The sequence below is a fragment of the Callospermophilus lateralis genome, chromosome 1 (assembly GCF_048772815.1).
Source record: "Callospermophilus lateralis isolate mCalLat2 chromosome 1, mCalLat2.hap1, whole genome shotgun sequence".
In the NCBI taxonomy this organism is placed as follows: domain Eukaryota; kingdom Metazoa; phylum Chordata; class Mammalia; order Rodentia; family Sciuridae; genus Callospermophilus; species Callospermophilus lateralis.
This window is the reverse complement of record NC_135305.1, coordinates 206,263,503-206,276,424: the sequence shown is the minus strand read 5'-3', so window position 1 is coordinate 206,276,424 and position 12,922 is coordinate 206,263,503. Positions and strand designations below refer to the sequence as shown.

The window sequence follows — 12,922 nt, the reverse complement described above, 5'->3', positions numbered from 1 at the left end:
CAAGATGCAAAAAACAGTTTTTAAAGGACAGTTGTAAAAGGTCTACTGATAAGCACTGAATTTAAGATCATTAAATTTAATTAATTGTTATGGATATGATTATAAAACTGGAAGCAAATATCAAATAAAATGTTTGAAGAGATAGACATGATCTGAAAAATTGTAGCACAACAGTACATTAGGCCTAGGATCTCAGAATATAAAAACAAACAAACAAAAACAAACCCTTAGAATAGATTAAGAAAGTGGAAAGTGGAACTATTACTACTTTCTTTATGTTACAAGGGAACCAAGAAAAATATACTGCTTTATTTTTTTATGTTGATACCAAGGATGTGTTGTTTAAGAACAAAACAAAACAAAACCAAACCCTTAAAGTTATCTCTTAGCAGAGTACAAAATAGAATTAATATTTTTTAAATCTCTAGAGAAAAAAAATCCAAATTTCAAACACTATGAAAAAAGAAGAACACTTAAAACTATGTTTTAAAAAGTCTAGTTGGAAAATAAGTATGTTATGAAAATAATTTTCACTTTCCTATTCAATACAAGGATTCCAGACAAGTCAAGAGATTTCCCCATGTATTTTGCTTGTATTTTAGATTTTTAGATTAATTACATCTACTAATTGATATACCAAAAGAAATCAATAAATAAAGCCCAAATTGTTTATTTTATTTTTTAAAATGGGTAAACATATCAGGGAAACAGAAACACAAAAAAATTGAAATGGCACTGTTAATATACAATGAAGAAACTTCTATTGCCAGGTATTAAAATGAGTTTAAAGCAATTATAGTCAAAAAGTAGTTTCATAATGACATAACAAGTAGATCAAATAAACAGAAATAGAACTTAGTGTTTAGTGATAGTATAAAAGATTCTATTCTACAATAAAGGTAGCCTTTTAGTCAATGAGGAGAAAAAAGGATTATTGGAAAATATAAAAATGACTCATAAACCCCTAACTCAGAAACAATTGATAATATAGAAAAAGTAGTATTTGTAACAAAATAAAAATCATTAAGAAAAGGAAATATAAGCCAGGTGCAGTGAGCACACCTGTAATCCCAGTGGCTTAGGAGGCTGAATCAGGAGGATCACAAGTTCTAGGCCAGCCTCAGCAATTTAACAAGGCCCTAAGGAACTTAGCAAGACTCTGTCTCAAAATAAAAAATAAAAAAGAGCTGGGGATGCAGCTCAGTGGTAAAACAGCCCTGGGTTAAATCCCCAATACCAAAAAAAAAAAAAAAAAAAAAAAGAAGAAAGAAAGGAAAGAAGGAAGGAAAGGACAAATACCCTCTACCTATATGGGCAAAAGATTTGATTAGATCATTCACATACACCCTAAATTCAAACATTAATTAAACACATGAAAAAACTTCCTGTCGAGGGCTGGGGATATAGCTCAGTTGGTAGAGTGCTTCCCTCGCATATATAAGGCCCTGGGTTCAATCCCCAGCACTACAAAAAACAAATACAAAAACAAACAAACAAACAAACAAAAAACCACCCCTCCTCTCACAAATAATAAAAGAAATACAAATGAAACAATGAAACACTGCACAGTATCTTGGGAGTGTAAGGCTATACAACCTTTATGGAGGATAATTTGGCACTAAGTACCACCAGCCTTAAGCCTATTCTTGGTTTTTTGTTTTGTTTTTTTTAGATTTTAGATTTCTGCTCCAAGTGTGGAGAATGTGCAGAGCAGCCACAGTGTAGTCAGTGGATTACCCCAGGATGCCAACTGGGTGACCAGCCATAAAATGACATCAGTAAAAGTATCTGCTTTTAGAGCCTTGAGATAATCATAACCTTCATGGTACCTGGCACAGCAACCGTCGGCGACAGCGGTAGAGAGCAGTGATGTTTGGCCATAGCACTACAGGTTCAAAATCCTTTATGTGAAATCCCTGCAGCCCAATATGCTTTAGAATTAAGACCTTTTTTGGATATTAAAACAAAAATAACAGTACAATTACCTAACTAGGTCTGGGGTAATAGCTGATAACTTTACTATTCCTACTTAAAAATCTTTGAATATTAATTTTAAGTGAAATATCAATTCAGGTCAGCTGATGCAGTTCAATAAGTTACAAAAATACTTTCATTTTTTCAGAGCTTTCTGGACTTCAGATTTGCACAAGAGGGACTGAGAACCTGTATTTATAGCAGAAATATTAGAATCTATCTAAATGCATAGGAATAAGGGATAGATTTTAAAAGTTATATTCATAAAAAGGAAAAATCCATAGCTGCAAAAATAGCTTTTTCAAAGAATATTTAACAAAATGTGAAATATTCATGAATACTAGGTAAAATATAAGTAAGATTTAAAAATATGCATTATGTAAGCCAGGGCATAGCTCAGTTATGGACTACTTGTCTAGTGTACACGAGGCCCTCTGGTCAACCCTCTGTACCACATACACAAACTACACACACACACACACACACACACACACACTCATAACAAATTAAATTTTATAAAAGTAAATCATATAAATGTTTATAATTGCAGAATAAAAGAATGCAAGGAACCATACCAGGATATTAACTTAGCTATACTATGTTCTTTATACTTTTCTGTATTATATTCTATGATAATCAGGAAAACAATTCTCAAGTCATTTATGTTTGACTCTCCTGTATAGGACTAGGTCAGTTATCGTTCTAGTGGGTAGACAATCTACCTTTTCCCTTAAGGAATATTAACATGTAACATGTTCTGGACATGACTCAGCTCTCTCTGCATGAGATTGTATTTCATTCTCTATCAATGATTTTCCACTAACACCTTAGGACGGCCTGGCCCAGACACCAGGCCTTTTTAACACCTCCATCAAATGAAACACTGATGGTCTTGCAACTCGGTGATAGAAAGGGCATCAGAGGTGCAATTAGAAATTGATTTAAACCTTCCTTAATCTAAAGGAGTGATGAAAAAAAATTCAAGGCCTTTTCACTGTACTCATTAAATTTTAATCATTTAAGAAATTGTTGGGGGAAGAAGAGATCTCACCTAGGTTTATTTCAGGGCTCTCTTGAGTAAAGGGCTATAAACTTAATGGGACAAGCAATGAAACCCCAATATTCTGTGGAGTACGGGAGATGCTGAGAGGTATCATGGCATGGAAGGGGCCCTTTGTGGAGGGGACAAGCAGCAGTCCACCATATCTATCAGATACTCCGTCATGTCTAAAAAGTGGCCTCTGACAGAGCTTTGAAAGGCTCATTTCACAGTCTTCCATGAATTCCTCCTGGGTCTGGAATTTTCCACTGTTTGCGGGGGCATAACAGTAAAACTATTATATACCAAAAAGGTAATATGTGACTGAATCATTATAGGCTGTTATGAGCCTCAATTATGAACTTGGTACAAAAATGTAACTAAATGGTCAATCAAGAACACTAATCACCCAAAGGACCAGTGGGTTGGTATTTAATCACTTTTATGTAGATTCTAACAGACTTTTTAAACCATTGCAGAGAGCAAAAGAAATCCTTGTTCAAAGCTTTTGCCACACACACAAGATAAACATAGTTAAATAAGAAGTTAATTCTCTTAGCTTAACCCCACAGAAAATTACTTGCTTGCAGACAAATTATCCTCTCAGGATACTTTGGTATTTGTGGAGAGCTAGTCCTTCCCTCCAGCTCCCCACCTCCCTCCCTTCTCTTCTCCCAATCCAAACAAGAGGAACAGTCCCCTGAAAGCAGGCCCTTCCTGAGAATATTGACCTCCCAAGAGGAAGGGCTGACTTACCCTGTCCCAGCTGAAACACAGGCCCAGTTGGTCCAGCTGTTTCCTCATGTGTTTAATATTACTGTGAAACAAAGGAAAGCAAGTTTGATTTTGAGAGGGGTTAAAACCATAAAGAAACTATTCTTTGAGAGCATGGAGGGAAACTGGAAAAGTATAGATGATTCAGAGGGGCTCTAAGTGTTATTTTGCTCTAGCAAAAAAAGAAATAAAATAACCACTAAGAATCAGTGAAAATACCAATGTACTAGAAAATACTTTTTTCCTTCTTTTTTGAGAGTTACCATCTCCTTGGATTAGAAGAGACTCATTATTTGGAGACATACACAATCAATAGAAATAACAGTGGTCTTGGCTCTGGGAGATGCTCCTTCCTGGGCCATTCAGATAGACAACAACTCCTGGCCCATCCACATGCCTGAATTTAGCACAGATTTAAGCCAAACAATTACAAATCTCAAAGTGATTAGAGCTGGGTATAGTGGTGGATGCCTATAACCAACACAGGAGGCCAACACAGGAGGATTGCAAGTTTGAGGCCAGCATGGGCAATTTAGTGAGAGCTTGTCTCAAAATTTAAAAAAAAAAAAAAAAAAAAAAAAAATGTGTGTGAGTGTGGCAGGTAGCTGGGGATATGGCTTGTGATAGAATGTTTGCCTAGCATGTACGAGACCCTGGGTTCAATACCAAGAACTATAAGAAAATTAAAAATCTAAATGTACAAATTGTGGGAATTTAAAGAAAATCATAAGAGTACTTTGTCAATCAAAAAACGAAAACTAAAACTGTCCAGTATCTATGAAGTAGGGAGGAAACTGAGTTAATTAATTTATAATATGGAATAAGGAAATGCATCATTTTTTAAAAGGACTAACACATTTCAATGCTGCCTCTTTCAATTCAAGCAGACTTGAAAATATGAAAAACCATGAAAAGTCTTCTATGTCATCTCTGATTAGCTAATAATAGCTTATTTATGAGCCAAACACTTTGTAGAAAAGTGCTGATCTTTATCCAGTCACATGAGGTAGGAATTATGACTATGCTAGTTTTATAGCTAGGTAAACAAAGGCACAGAAAAGTTAAGAAGTGTGCTCAGAATAAACAGCTAGAAGAAGGAAAGGCAGGATTCGCATCTAGGTGCTAACTACTATACTAAAGGGGCACCAAACTTTCTGTAACAGGCTAGAGGAATGTTTTTAGATTGTAAGTCACATAGTCTCTGACACAACTACTCAACTCCACCATTGTATCATGCAAGCAGTGAGAGGCAATATGTAAATAAATGCACATAACTATGTTCCAATAAAACTTTATTTATATTAAGAAGTAGGGATGGATTTGGCCCATAGGTCATAGTTTCCCAATCCCTACTATAGCTTACATCAAATTTGAGGTATATTTAATCATTTTATTTAAAATATCACCTCCTTTTTTTATTACTCCTATTAATCTAGAATTCACCATAAGTGGAAGAATAGAAACTAGGGGTTAAGAAGAAGAAAACAAAAGTAGATATAACAGTAGAAGTCCAATAGTTCTAGAAAGTAGCCTTGGGCAAGGGAAAGCAGAGGGAGGTGAAAGACACTGGGGACAAACCCAGGAAGTGCCCTGAGGAGTGAGGAGAAAAAGGTTTCAAGTCTTTGTAAAAGGGGCTAATGCTGTGGGCCCAGAAGATTCTGCTGTGTTCTGGTGTGAGGAGCTCAAGACTTTACCAGGAAGAAGAGGGATGGACACTGTTGGCCCACTGTACATGGAAGATTGGGGGGGGGGGTGGCGCTTGGGAGAAAGTCACACCCAGCATCAAGTGCCATGTATTTCCATATTGACTAAGTTCCCTTTGCTTGTCAATGATGAAGACAAAATGAATGTTTAGAGAAAATTACAATGTAGTGTTTGAATGCAGGTCAAACTATGATCAACAAGACAAGAAGCATTAGAGAAATTTAACAAATGTAACTGTCCTTTTTTCTCCCAAATGCAAACGCTCAAAGGAAGAGTAACTTGGTAAATAACAAACATCAAAAGAGCATTTTCATGAAAACACCCCTCCTTCTCTGATATTTCTTAGATGAGAACACAGTGTGTTAGAAGACAAACACCAACACAGACAATCCTGTTTATTTCTTGGCAGGCTGAAGTGTTTTGTTTGCTTGCTTTATTTCATGCATAGCCTGAAAAAAAAAAAAAAAGTTTCAGGTTTTTGTATACAAGTGTTTGAATATGCCTGTCAACACATACCTTTGGGTCCAACTTTCTGGGTGCAAATTCCTCTCTATGGCAGCATTTTCAGCAGGCAATCCAAATGCATCCCATCCCATGGGGTTGATGACCTAGCACCGAGAAGACAAACATCAGCCACGGCAAATCACTAAGAGCTATGTGGGGATTCTCTTCTGGGCAACAAACAGCATCCCCTCCTGCTAACATTCTTGATTCCTTCTGGGTGATTTCTAACAATGTGTCTGAGAGCCAGCAGGCTGCCTATGATGTTCGCATGGAAGAGAATTAAGGTTATATGCCAAAGCGCCAGTGGCAGTCATCTCTTGAGTCGTTAGTTGTTCTCATAAGTACTTTTTACTTTCTCCTGTTTGTATTGTCTGTAATGAACCCAAACTGTTTTTCTGAAATTGCAAAAAGCTTTCTTCAATTTCAAAAATATGTGCACATAAAATTTATAGGCTTCCTAAATACTCATTCATGTCAGAATTTTCCAGTTAAGGGGTTGTGTTGTCCAATATGGTAGCCATATATGTGGCTATACATTCAAGCTTAATCAAAATAAAATTTTAAAGTTGGTTCTTCAGGCTCAATTAGCCACTTTCCACATATGCAATAGCCACAATGGCCGATGGCTACATAATCAGAAGGTGGAGATAATAAAATATGTCATCGCCACAGAAAGTCCTGTTGGACAGAGCTGCACTGAATGTGCACCATGACTGATAACCAGAGATCCAGCTCTACCTTCACCTAAGCAGGTCCATCTGGAGTGGCCCAGGCCACTGTCTTTCTCCTGAACTCACCTTAGTCCAGCACCCCTTCCCATCTTTGTGAGTATCACTCAACACCTTACCTGAGCTCACTCCAGGCCCGAGAGTTCTGTTCTTCCTCTCTCTTCCTCTCTCCCTCTCTTTCCCCCAACTGAACCAACACACTCTTTTGAAAGGCCCCCTCCCCATTTCTTCCTGAAATCCATCCCTTTCTTCCTACAGTAAGGAAGGGAACATGCCACTACCAGGGATGTGGGAACACATAGCAGCAGACAGTAGACCTCCACATAGTAACCACTGAGACTGTATCTAAGTAGATCTTTTGAGCAAGTCCTATGCAGCATTTATACTAATTTGTAAAATGTCCTATATATTTTAAATTAATTGCAAACTACCAGCTATGCCTTGGGCATAAGGAATGCTCTACATGTAGTTTCCTCATCTTTCCTCAGTCTGTCTTCTGTAAGTGGGGATAAATTGTAACTTCATCAGATCATCATGAGGATTAAATGAGTTAATATGGAGAAGCACTGAGAATAGTGCCTGCCAGGTAGTAAGTAAAATGCTATGTGTAGTGTAGAACATTATTACTTTTATTCCTAAAGATTACTGCCTTCATATCACTTCCTATAAGGTATTTCCATTCTCTTGAGAGCAAAATCTCAAAATCTTGGAGCTTAAAGATGCTTTTGACACACATCCTTTATTTTACCCCCTTATTTGAAGTGTAAGCAACTGTGGCCCAGCAAGACTGAGGAGCAACCACTTTGAGCCAGGATAGGCCACTAAGAAACTCCTTTCTCCAAATGGATGATCAGCTAGAGTGTAGCCGGCAGCTTCAATAGCAAATTCTCTAAACCTAACTTAACATGCTGCATATAGAAACAATGACGTGAAACACTGTTTACAGACACCAGGGATGGCCTCAGACAGCCAGGTCTCTGCCCTATCAGTCCCCACTAGTCTCTGAAAGTGATCCAGCCACAATGCCGCAGACACAGCTTCTCTCCAAGCCAGTTTCCAGGATTTCTAGAAAGCAGCCCCTTCCAGTGGGCCATCAGAGTGGCTGTCCACTGCCACCAGCAGGGGTGTGTGTAACCATGCAGAGAACCAGAGCTCATGCTCCCACTTCCTGGGATAATGAATATTCAGAGGCACTTGCTGGCGCCACCTCATCACCTACCCCTACATCAGGATGGGACATTTTCAACTAAAGACATATGCCATAAGAAATAAGACTCACTTAAAATTCTACTTCACATATATTCATGTGAGATACACCCATGTACTTCCCTAAGGGTAGGCTGCTTATGGGGAGCCTCAGCAGAAGGTTAGTGCCAGGCATCAGAAATTTTTACCCAAACAGAGCAGACCACACAGGCTCAAAGGGAGAGGTCCTTGGCCCTCCTTTCAGGGAAAGGGACCGAGCAGTTCTTCTTTCCCACATAGTTAATGGTTCACACCAGGTGCTTCAATGGAAAGCAGCCCAGCTGTTCTTGTCGCAGCTGGTTGGAGCAGAGCAGTCCATCAGCAGAAGGCAGCCATCTGTGCATTAGTCAGGGAGGAGCCTGTCTGATGGCCCTGGGCAAGGACACTGTCCTGAAGTAGATGTCACCATATTGGAGGTGGTGGGAGACTGGTCTCACCCAGACCTGCTCTCTGGAAGGGACACAGGCTCAGTAAACAAACATGCTATGGATCTCTCATGCTGGTTCTCGCTCCAGGGCAGCCTGGTTTGCCAGGTTCTGTGCTGTATTTCCCAGTTCGGGCCATCAGGGAAGCCCTGGACTTAAGCTACTATCTTCAGTTCCTGCATCTGTATTTCCTGCTTTCTTTAAAAAAAAGTTTAATTTGTTCTTTTGGGTTACACATGATAGTAAAATGAATTTTGATATATGCAGTATAACTTCTCATTTTTGTGGTTATACACGATGTGGAGTTTCATTGGTTGTATATTCATATATTAACACAGGAAAGTTATGTCTGATTCATTCTACTGTCTTTCCCATTGCCCCCCCCCCAACCTTTCCCCGATTCCTCCCTGTCCACCCCAGTGAACCTCCACTCCTCCCTCCACCCCTATTGTGAGTCACCATCCGCATATCAGACAGAAGACTCAGCTTTTGGTTTTGGGGGATTGGCTTATTCACTTAGTGTGAACAAACTGCTTTTAACAAGTAGAACAATACAATGACAAATCAAGGCCAAGCTGACCCTCACCTGCTATTCTGCCCATTCCCAGCTCCTTAATATAACCAATAACCCCAGCCTTTGTATCCTTCAAAGCCTCCACTCTCAAACACAGACACAAACATAAAGACATGTATAGGAACTTGCTTATGTTTATGGAAATAGAACCTATTTATAATACATCATTTTATGACCTGCATTTTTTTCATTTAACATTATATTGTGGATTTCTTTATAAAATCTGAAAATATGCATATATCTCTTTTTATTTAAAGTTCTACCAAACATTGAACAGATCCATGCAGTTTTAGTAACCTAATTGGACACACCCCACTTCAGCTGAGAACCTGAGGTCTATTTTTCTCTTGTGAAATGTGACAGACCCGGGGTTTCATCCTCCCAAACAGCATCTTTCCATCTGGAAACTGTTTTTCCAATCTCACAGGGTTCTGGCCTGGACCACCAACCATAAAGACCCTTCCTCTGGCTACAGGGGAAGCATATGCCTGAATCCTTCCTTTTCCAGGCTGGTCTGAAGCCAGGCTGAGTGTTGGGACAGGAGGAGACTCTCTTTTCTCCTTAGTCCAGGTGGCTCCCCAAGAGCTCCAGGTGACTCTGCCTTACCTCATGGAGATGTCTGAGAAAAAAAAAAAAAAAAAAAAAACAGAAGGAGCTAGGAGAGCTGGAATGTAGCTGGCTTCAAGGAACAGGTCCCAATCCTGGTGGGCCTGTTCCTACAGCATTTCCTTGGATCCTGTGAGTTACATCAGGATCTATAAAACCAAACCATCAAAACTTCCCTCTCTGCTTAAGCTGATCTGAATTGGGTTACAGTCCCTGGCAGCCAAGAATCCTAAGACAAGTACCCTTTGGGACACAGCTTTCCCTTGAATACTGCTTGATCCATAGATGACAAATACTTTCCTGTGATCGCGATTAAGTTTTGCACTTCTTTCCTTTTTTCTTCTAAAGTTTCAGAAGAAAAAAAAAATCCAATGCTGGGGGACATGTTCTGGATTACTTGAAAGTTCTATAATACTTCCACGGACCACACCTGAGTTCTGCTTCCAGCTGCGCTGAGAGTCTCTTAGGACTGCTTCACTGGCAGAATAATGTAACTGTTGTGTAACTGTTCCACAGAAAGGGGAAAACTTAATTACCACTTGGTGTCTTTGTCAGAACTGCCAAAATGGCACGGATTCAATGTTTCTGCCTATTAACATTCTGTTAGGCGCCATCCATATTTTTAAATAAAGTCAATACAGAGACTGTCACAAAAAACCCGTCTGGATTTACGTAATATACTTATTCACTTCTATTTCTGTTTTCAGATGGAATGAACATGAAAAGATATTCTTAGTTCACATGTTTTCCAAGCTGTCTATGAATATGAAGTTAGAAAAATCTTCAAAGTTTCTTAATATTTCAGATTCTTATTGAAATTAAAAAAAAAATCACATTAGACAGGAAAAAGAAGACAGAGTGTGAGAAAGACCTTTTGCATCATGAAGTCAAGTGGCAGTTCTGTCCACCACAGGTCAGATCACTGAAATAAAGGTCCAGTGATCTGGGAAGGGTCCCCTTGATCTTATATCCTGGGCTTCCCAAAGCCCCATAAGCAGGTGCAGAGCTCACTCTTATGCTATAAAATGATTCACTCCTGTTAGGGTGGGGGATAAATCGAGGACCTACAGCAGGATTACAACATACTCAAACCTGCTTCTGTCTCTCAGGCAGCAGATTCTATTTTCTGGTAAAATTGTTATGGCTCGTTTACGTGAGAGACAATGTGACAGATGCTTCCTTTGCCAGCCTCATTCATGTCTTGGTCTCTTAAATGTTATTCAGACTAATTACCCCATTCTAGGCATCAGATGCCGATTCTGGGCTGGGGAAGTAGTTCAGTGGTAGAGCATGTTTTTAGCATGCAGAGGCCATGACCTGATCCCCAGCCCTGCAGGAAAAAAACAAAACAAAACAAAACAAAACAAAACTGTAGTTTCTTCAGTTTCTTGTCCTTGGTTTCTCTATACCAAGACTGTCCAAATCATTCACTAGAACTTTAAACCCTCAGCTGAGGATATAGCTCAGTTGGTAGAGTGCTTGCTTGCATGCACAAGTGCACAAGGCCCTGGGTTCGATTCCCAGCCGCACAAAAAAAATATAAAGAAAAATCAAAACTTTAAACCTTCCTTTGGTTTTAAAATTCATAATCCTTTCTATCACCCTAACTTGTTTTAATTCTTCCATAGTTAAAAAAGCATCTGCAGGGGGCTGGGATTGTGGCTCAGTGGTAGAGCACTTGTCTAGCATGTGTGAAGCACTGGGTTCGATTCTCAGTCACCGTATATAAATAATAAATAAAAGGTCCATCAACAACAAAAAAATATATATGTTTTTTAAAGAATTAATTGTACCTCTAACTTACATGTGATAACTAGGCAATTTACCCCACCCCACTCCCACAAAAAAAAAAACCAAAAAACAAAAAACAACTGGCATCTGGATTTATATACTAGGGCTCGCCTGAGTGGTCTCAGTTTCCTAGGAGTTAACCTATTCTTGGGTATGAGTACTTTCTGCAGCTGCAGAATATTTTTCCAGATATTTCATTTCTTTTTTACATCTATTGAAGACATACTTTGAGACATACATCATATCAATTTGGAACAATGGGAACATGACATTGCAGAGAGCGGCAGATGACTAGAATGATAATTTTAAAATAATAAATGCAAAAATATTCAGAGACTGAATTAAGAAGTCCCAATAGCTGAATAAAAAAATCCATATAATAAACTTCCAAAGTCTGAAAAACCATCAATTCCACCAAGTTCTTATAACAAATACTTTAAGTATGTTTAACTGAGTGAGAAGCCAAGAGGACAGGGGACCACCTAGAAAGTCAGAAGAACAAGATACCACTGCAATGTCTACACTGAGGAGACAAAGGGAGAAGCACTCAGCAGAGCCCAAAGGATGACATCAGCTCAGCAGCTCAAACAGGCTCCTGGACAGAACTGGATTAGTGGGAGAGATGGAATCAGGGCAGGGAGAGAGGGCCAGAAATTCCCTGGATTCTCCCTTCCTCCTGCCCTCCAATATCACCCAGATTTCCTATTGTTCAAAACCAGCTAGAGGCCAATGGACATCACAGCATGGGAAACCAGAGGGGTCAGCTTTCTGCCACAGAAATCAAAGCAAGGAATGGCTCTGACAGCAAACTGGCCAAGGACAGTGTGGGAATACTATTAGGACCACAACCCTACCATGATGTGAGATCTCAGAGGAGTCAGAGAAGCTAAGATGCAGGCCAGGAATCAAGGATGGAGGCAAATGGTGGTAGAACCCTGGAGAGGCCAGGGCAGAGCTCAGGGTCCAGCCCTGGAGAGGCCTGGGAGCTGGCTAACAGACATCTGGGCAAGACTGCCTGCCTTCCTACAGCTGAGCCCAGGTGTCTCGGGGTTGACAGGTATTTGGAGGACAAGCAGACTAGAAGAGAGGGACAGAGGAGAGAGCAGGTTCCATATGAAAGAGTACAGAAAAGACTCTGGCAGGACACGCTGTGGAAAATGCCAGGGTCACTGGCTGGAGGAGTCTCCTCAAAGTGGAAGGGTGGTCAAAGGAGGCCAAGCCTTATCTATGTTGTGTTTCTTTTTTAACAAGGGCACTACAGAATTTTACATACAATTTAAAAATACTTTAAGAAGAAAAAAAAATAAACAGGCAAATGGACAATTGTTCCTCCAACACAGGAAGCAAGCAAGATCAGAGAGAGCGAAAGAGTGTGGAGGCCAATGGGAAGGAAACTGCCCAGTGGACAGAGGTAGCGCCATGTCACTACCAAGGGCCAGCCAATTCCCTGGAAATAGCTAGTTCTCTCCCTCTCATCATAAGACAAAACTTTACATCTGAAATCAGTGCAGCTTCAGACTGAGAGCAACCATGGTTACTGCTTCTCAAAAATGGCTAT

At 39.6% G+C, this 12,922-nt stretch overlaps 1 protein-coding gene across 2 annotated transcripts in view; it reads right to left on the bottom strand.

The window, feature by feature from the left end:
• Lars2 (leucyl-tRNA synthetase 2, mitochondrial) overlaps nucleotides 1-12,922 on the bottom strand; it is a 137,776-nt gene that overhangs the window by 104,756 nt on the left and 20,098 nt on the right. For both annotated transcript variants that reach the window (XM_076844543.2, XM_076844550.2), the window contains exons 4-5: nucleotides 6,008-6,099; nucleotides 3,770-3,830 (exon numbers count right to left, since the gene is read on the bottom strand). In XM_076844543.2, the coding sequence (XP_076700658.2) occupies nucleotides 3,770-3,830; nucleotides 6,008-6,099 (153 nt within the window). The remainder of the gene's footprint in view (nucleotides 1-3,769; nucleotides 3,831-6,007; nucleotides 6,100-12,922) is intronic.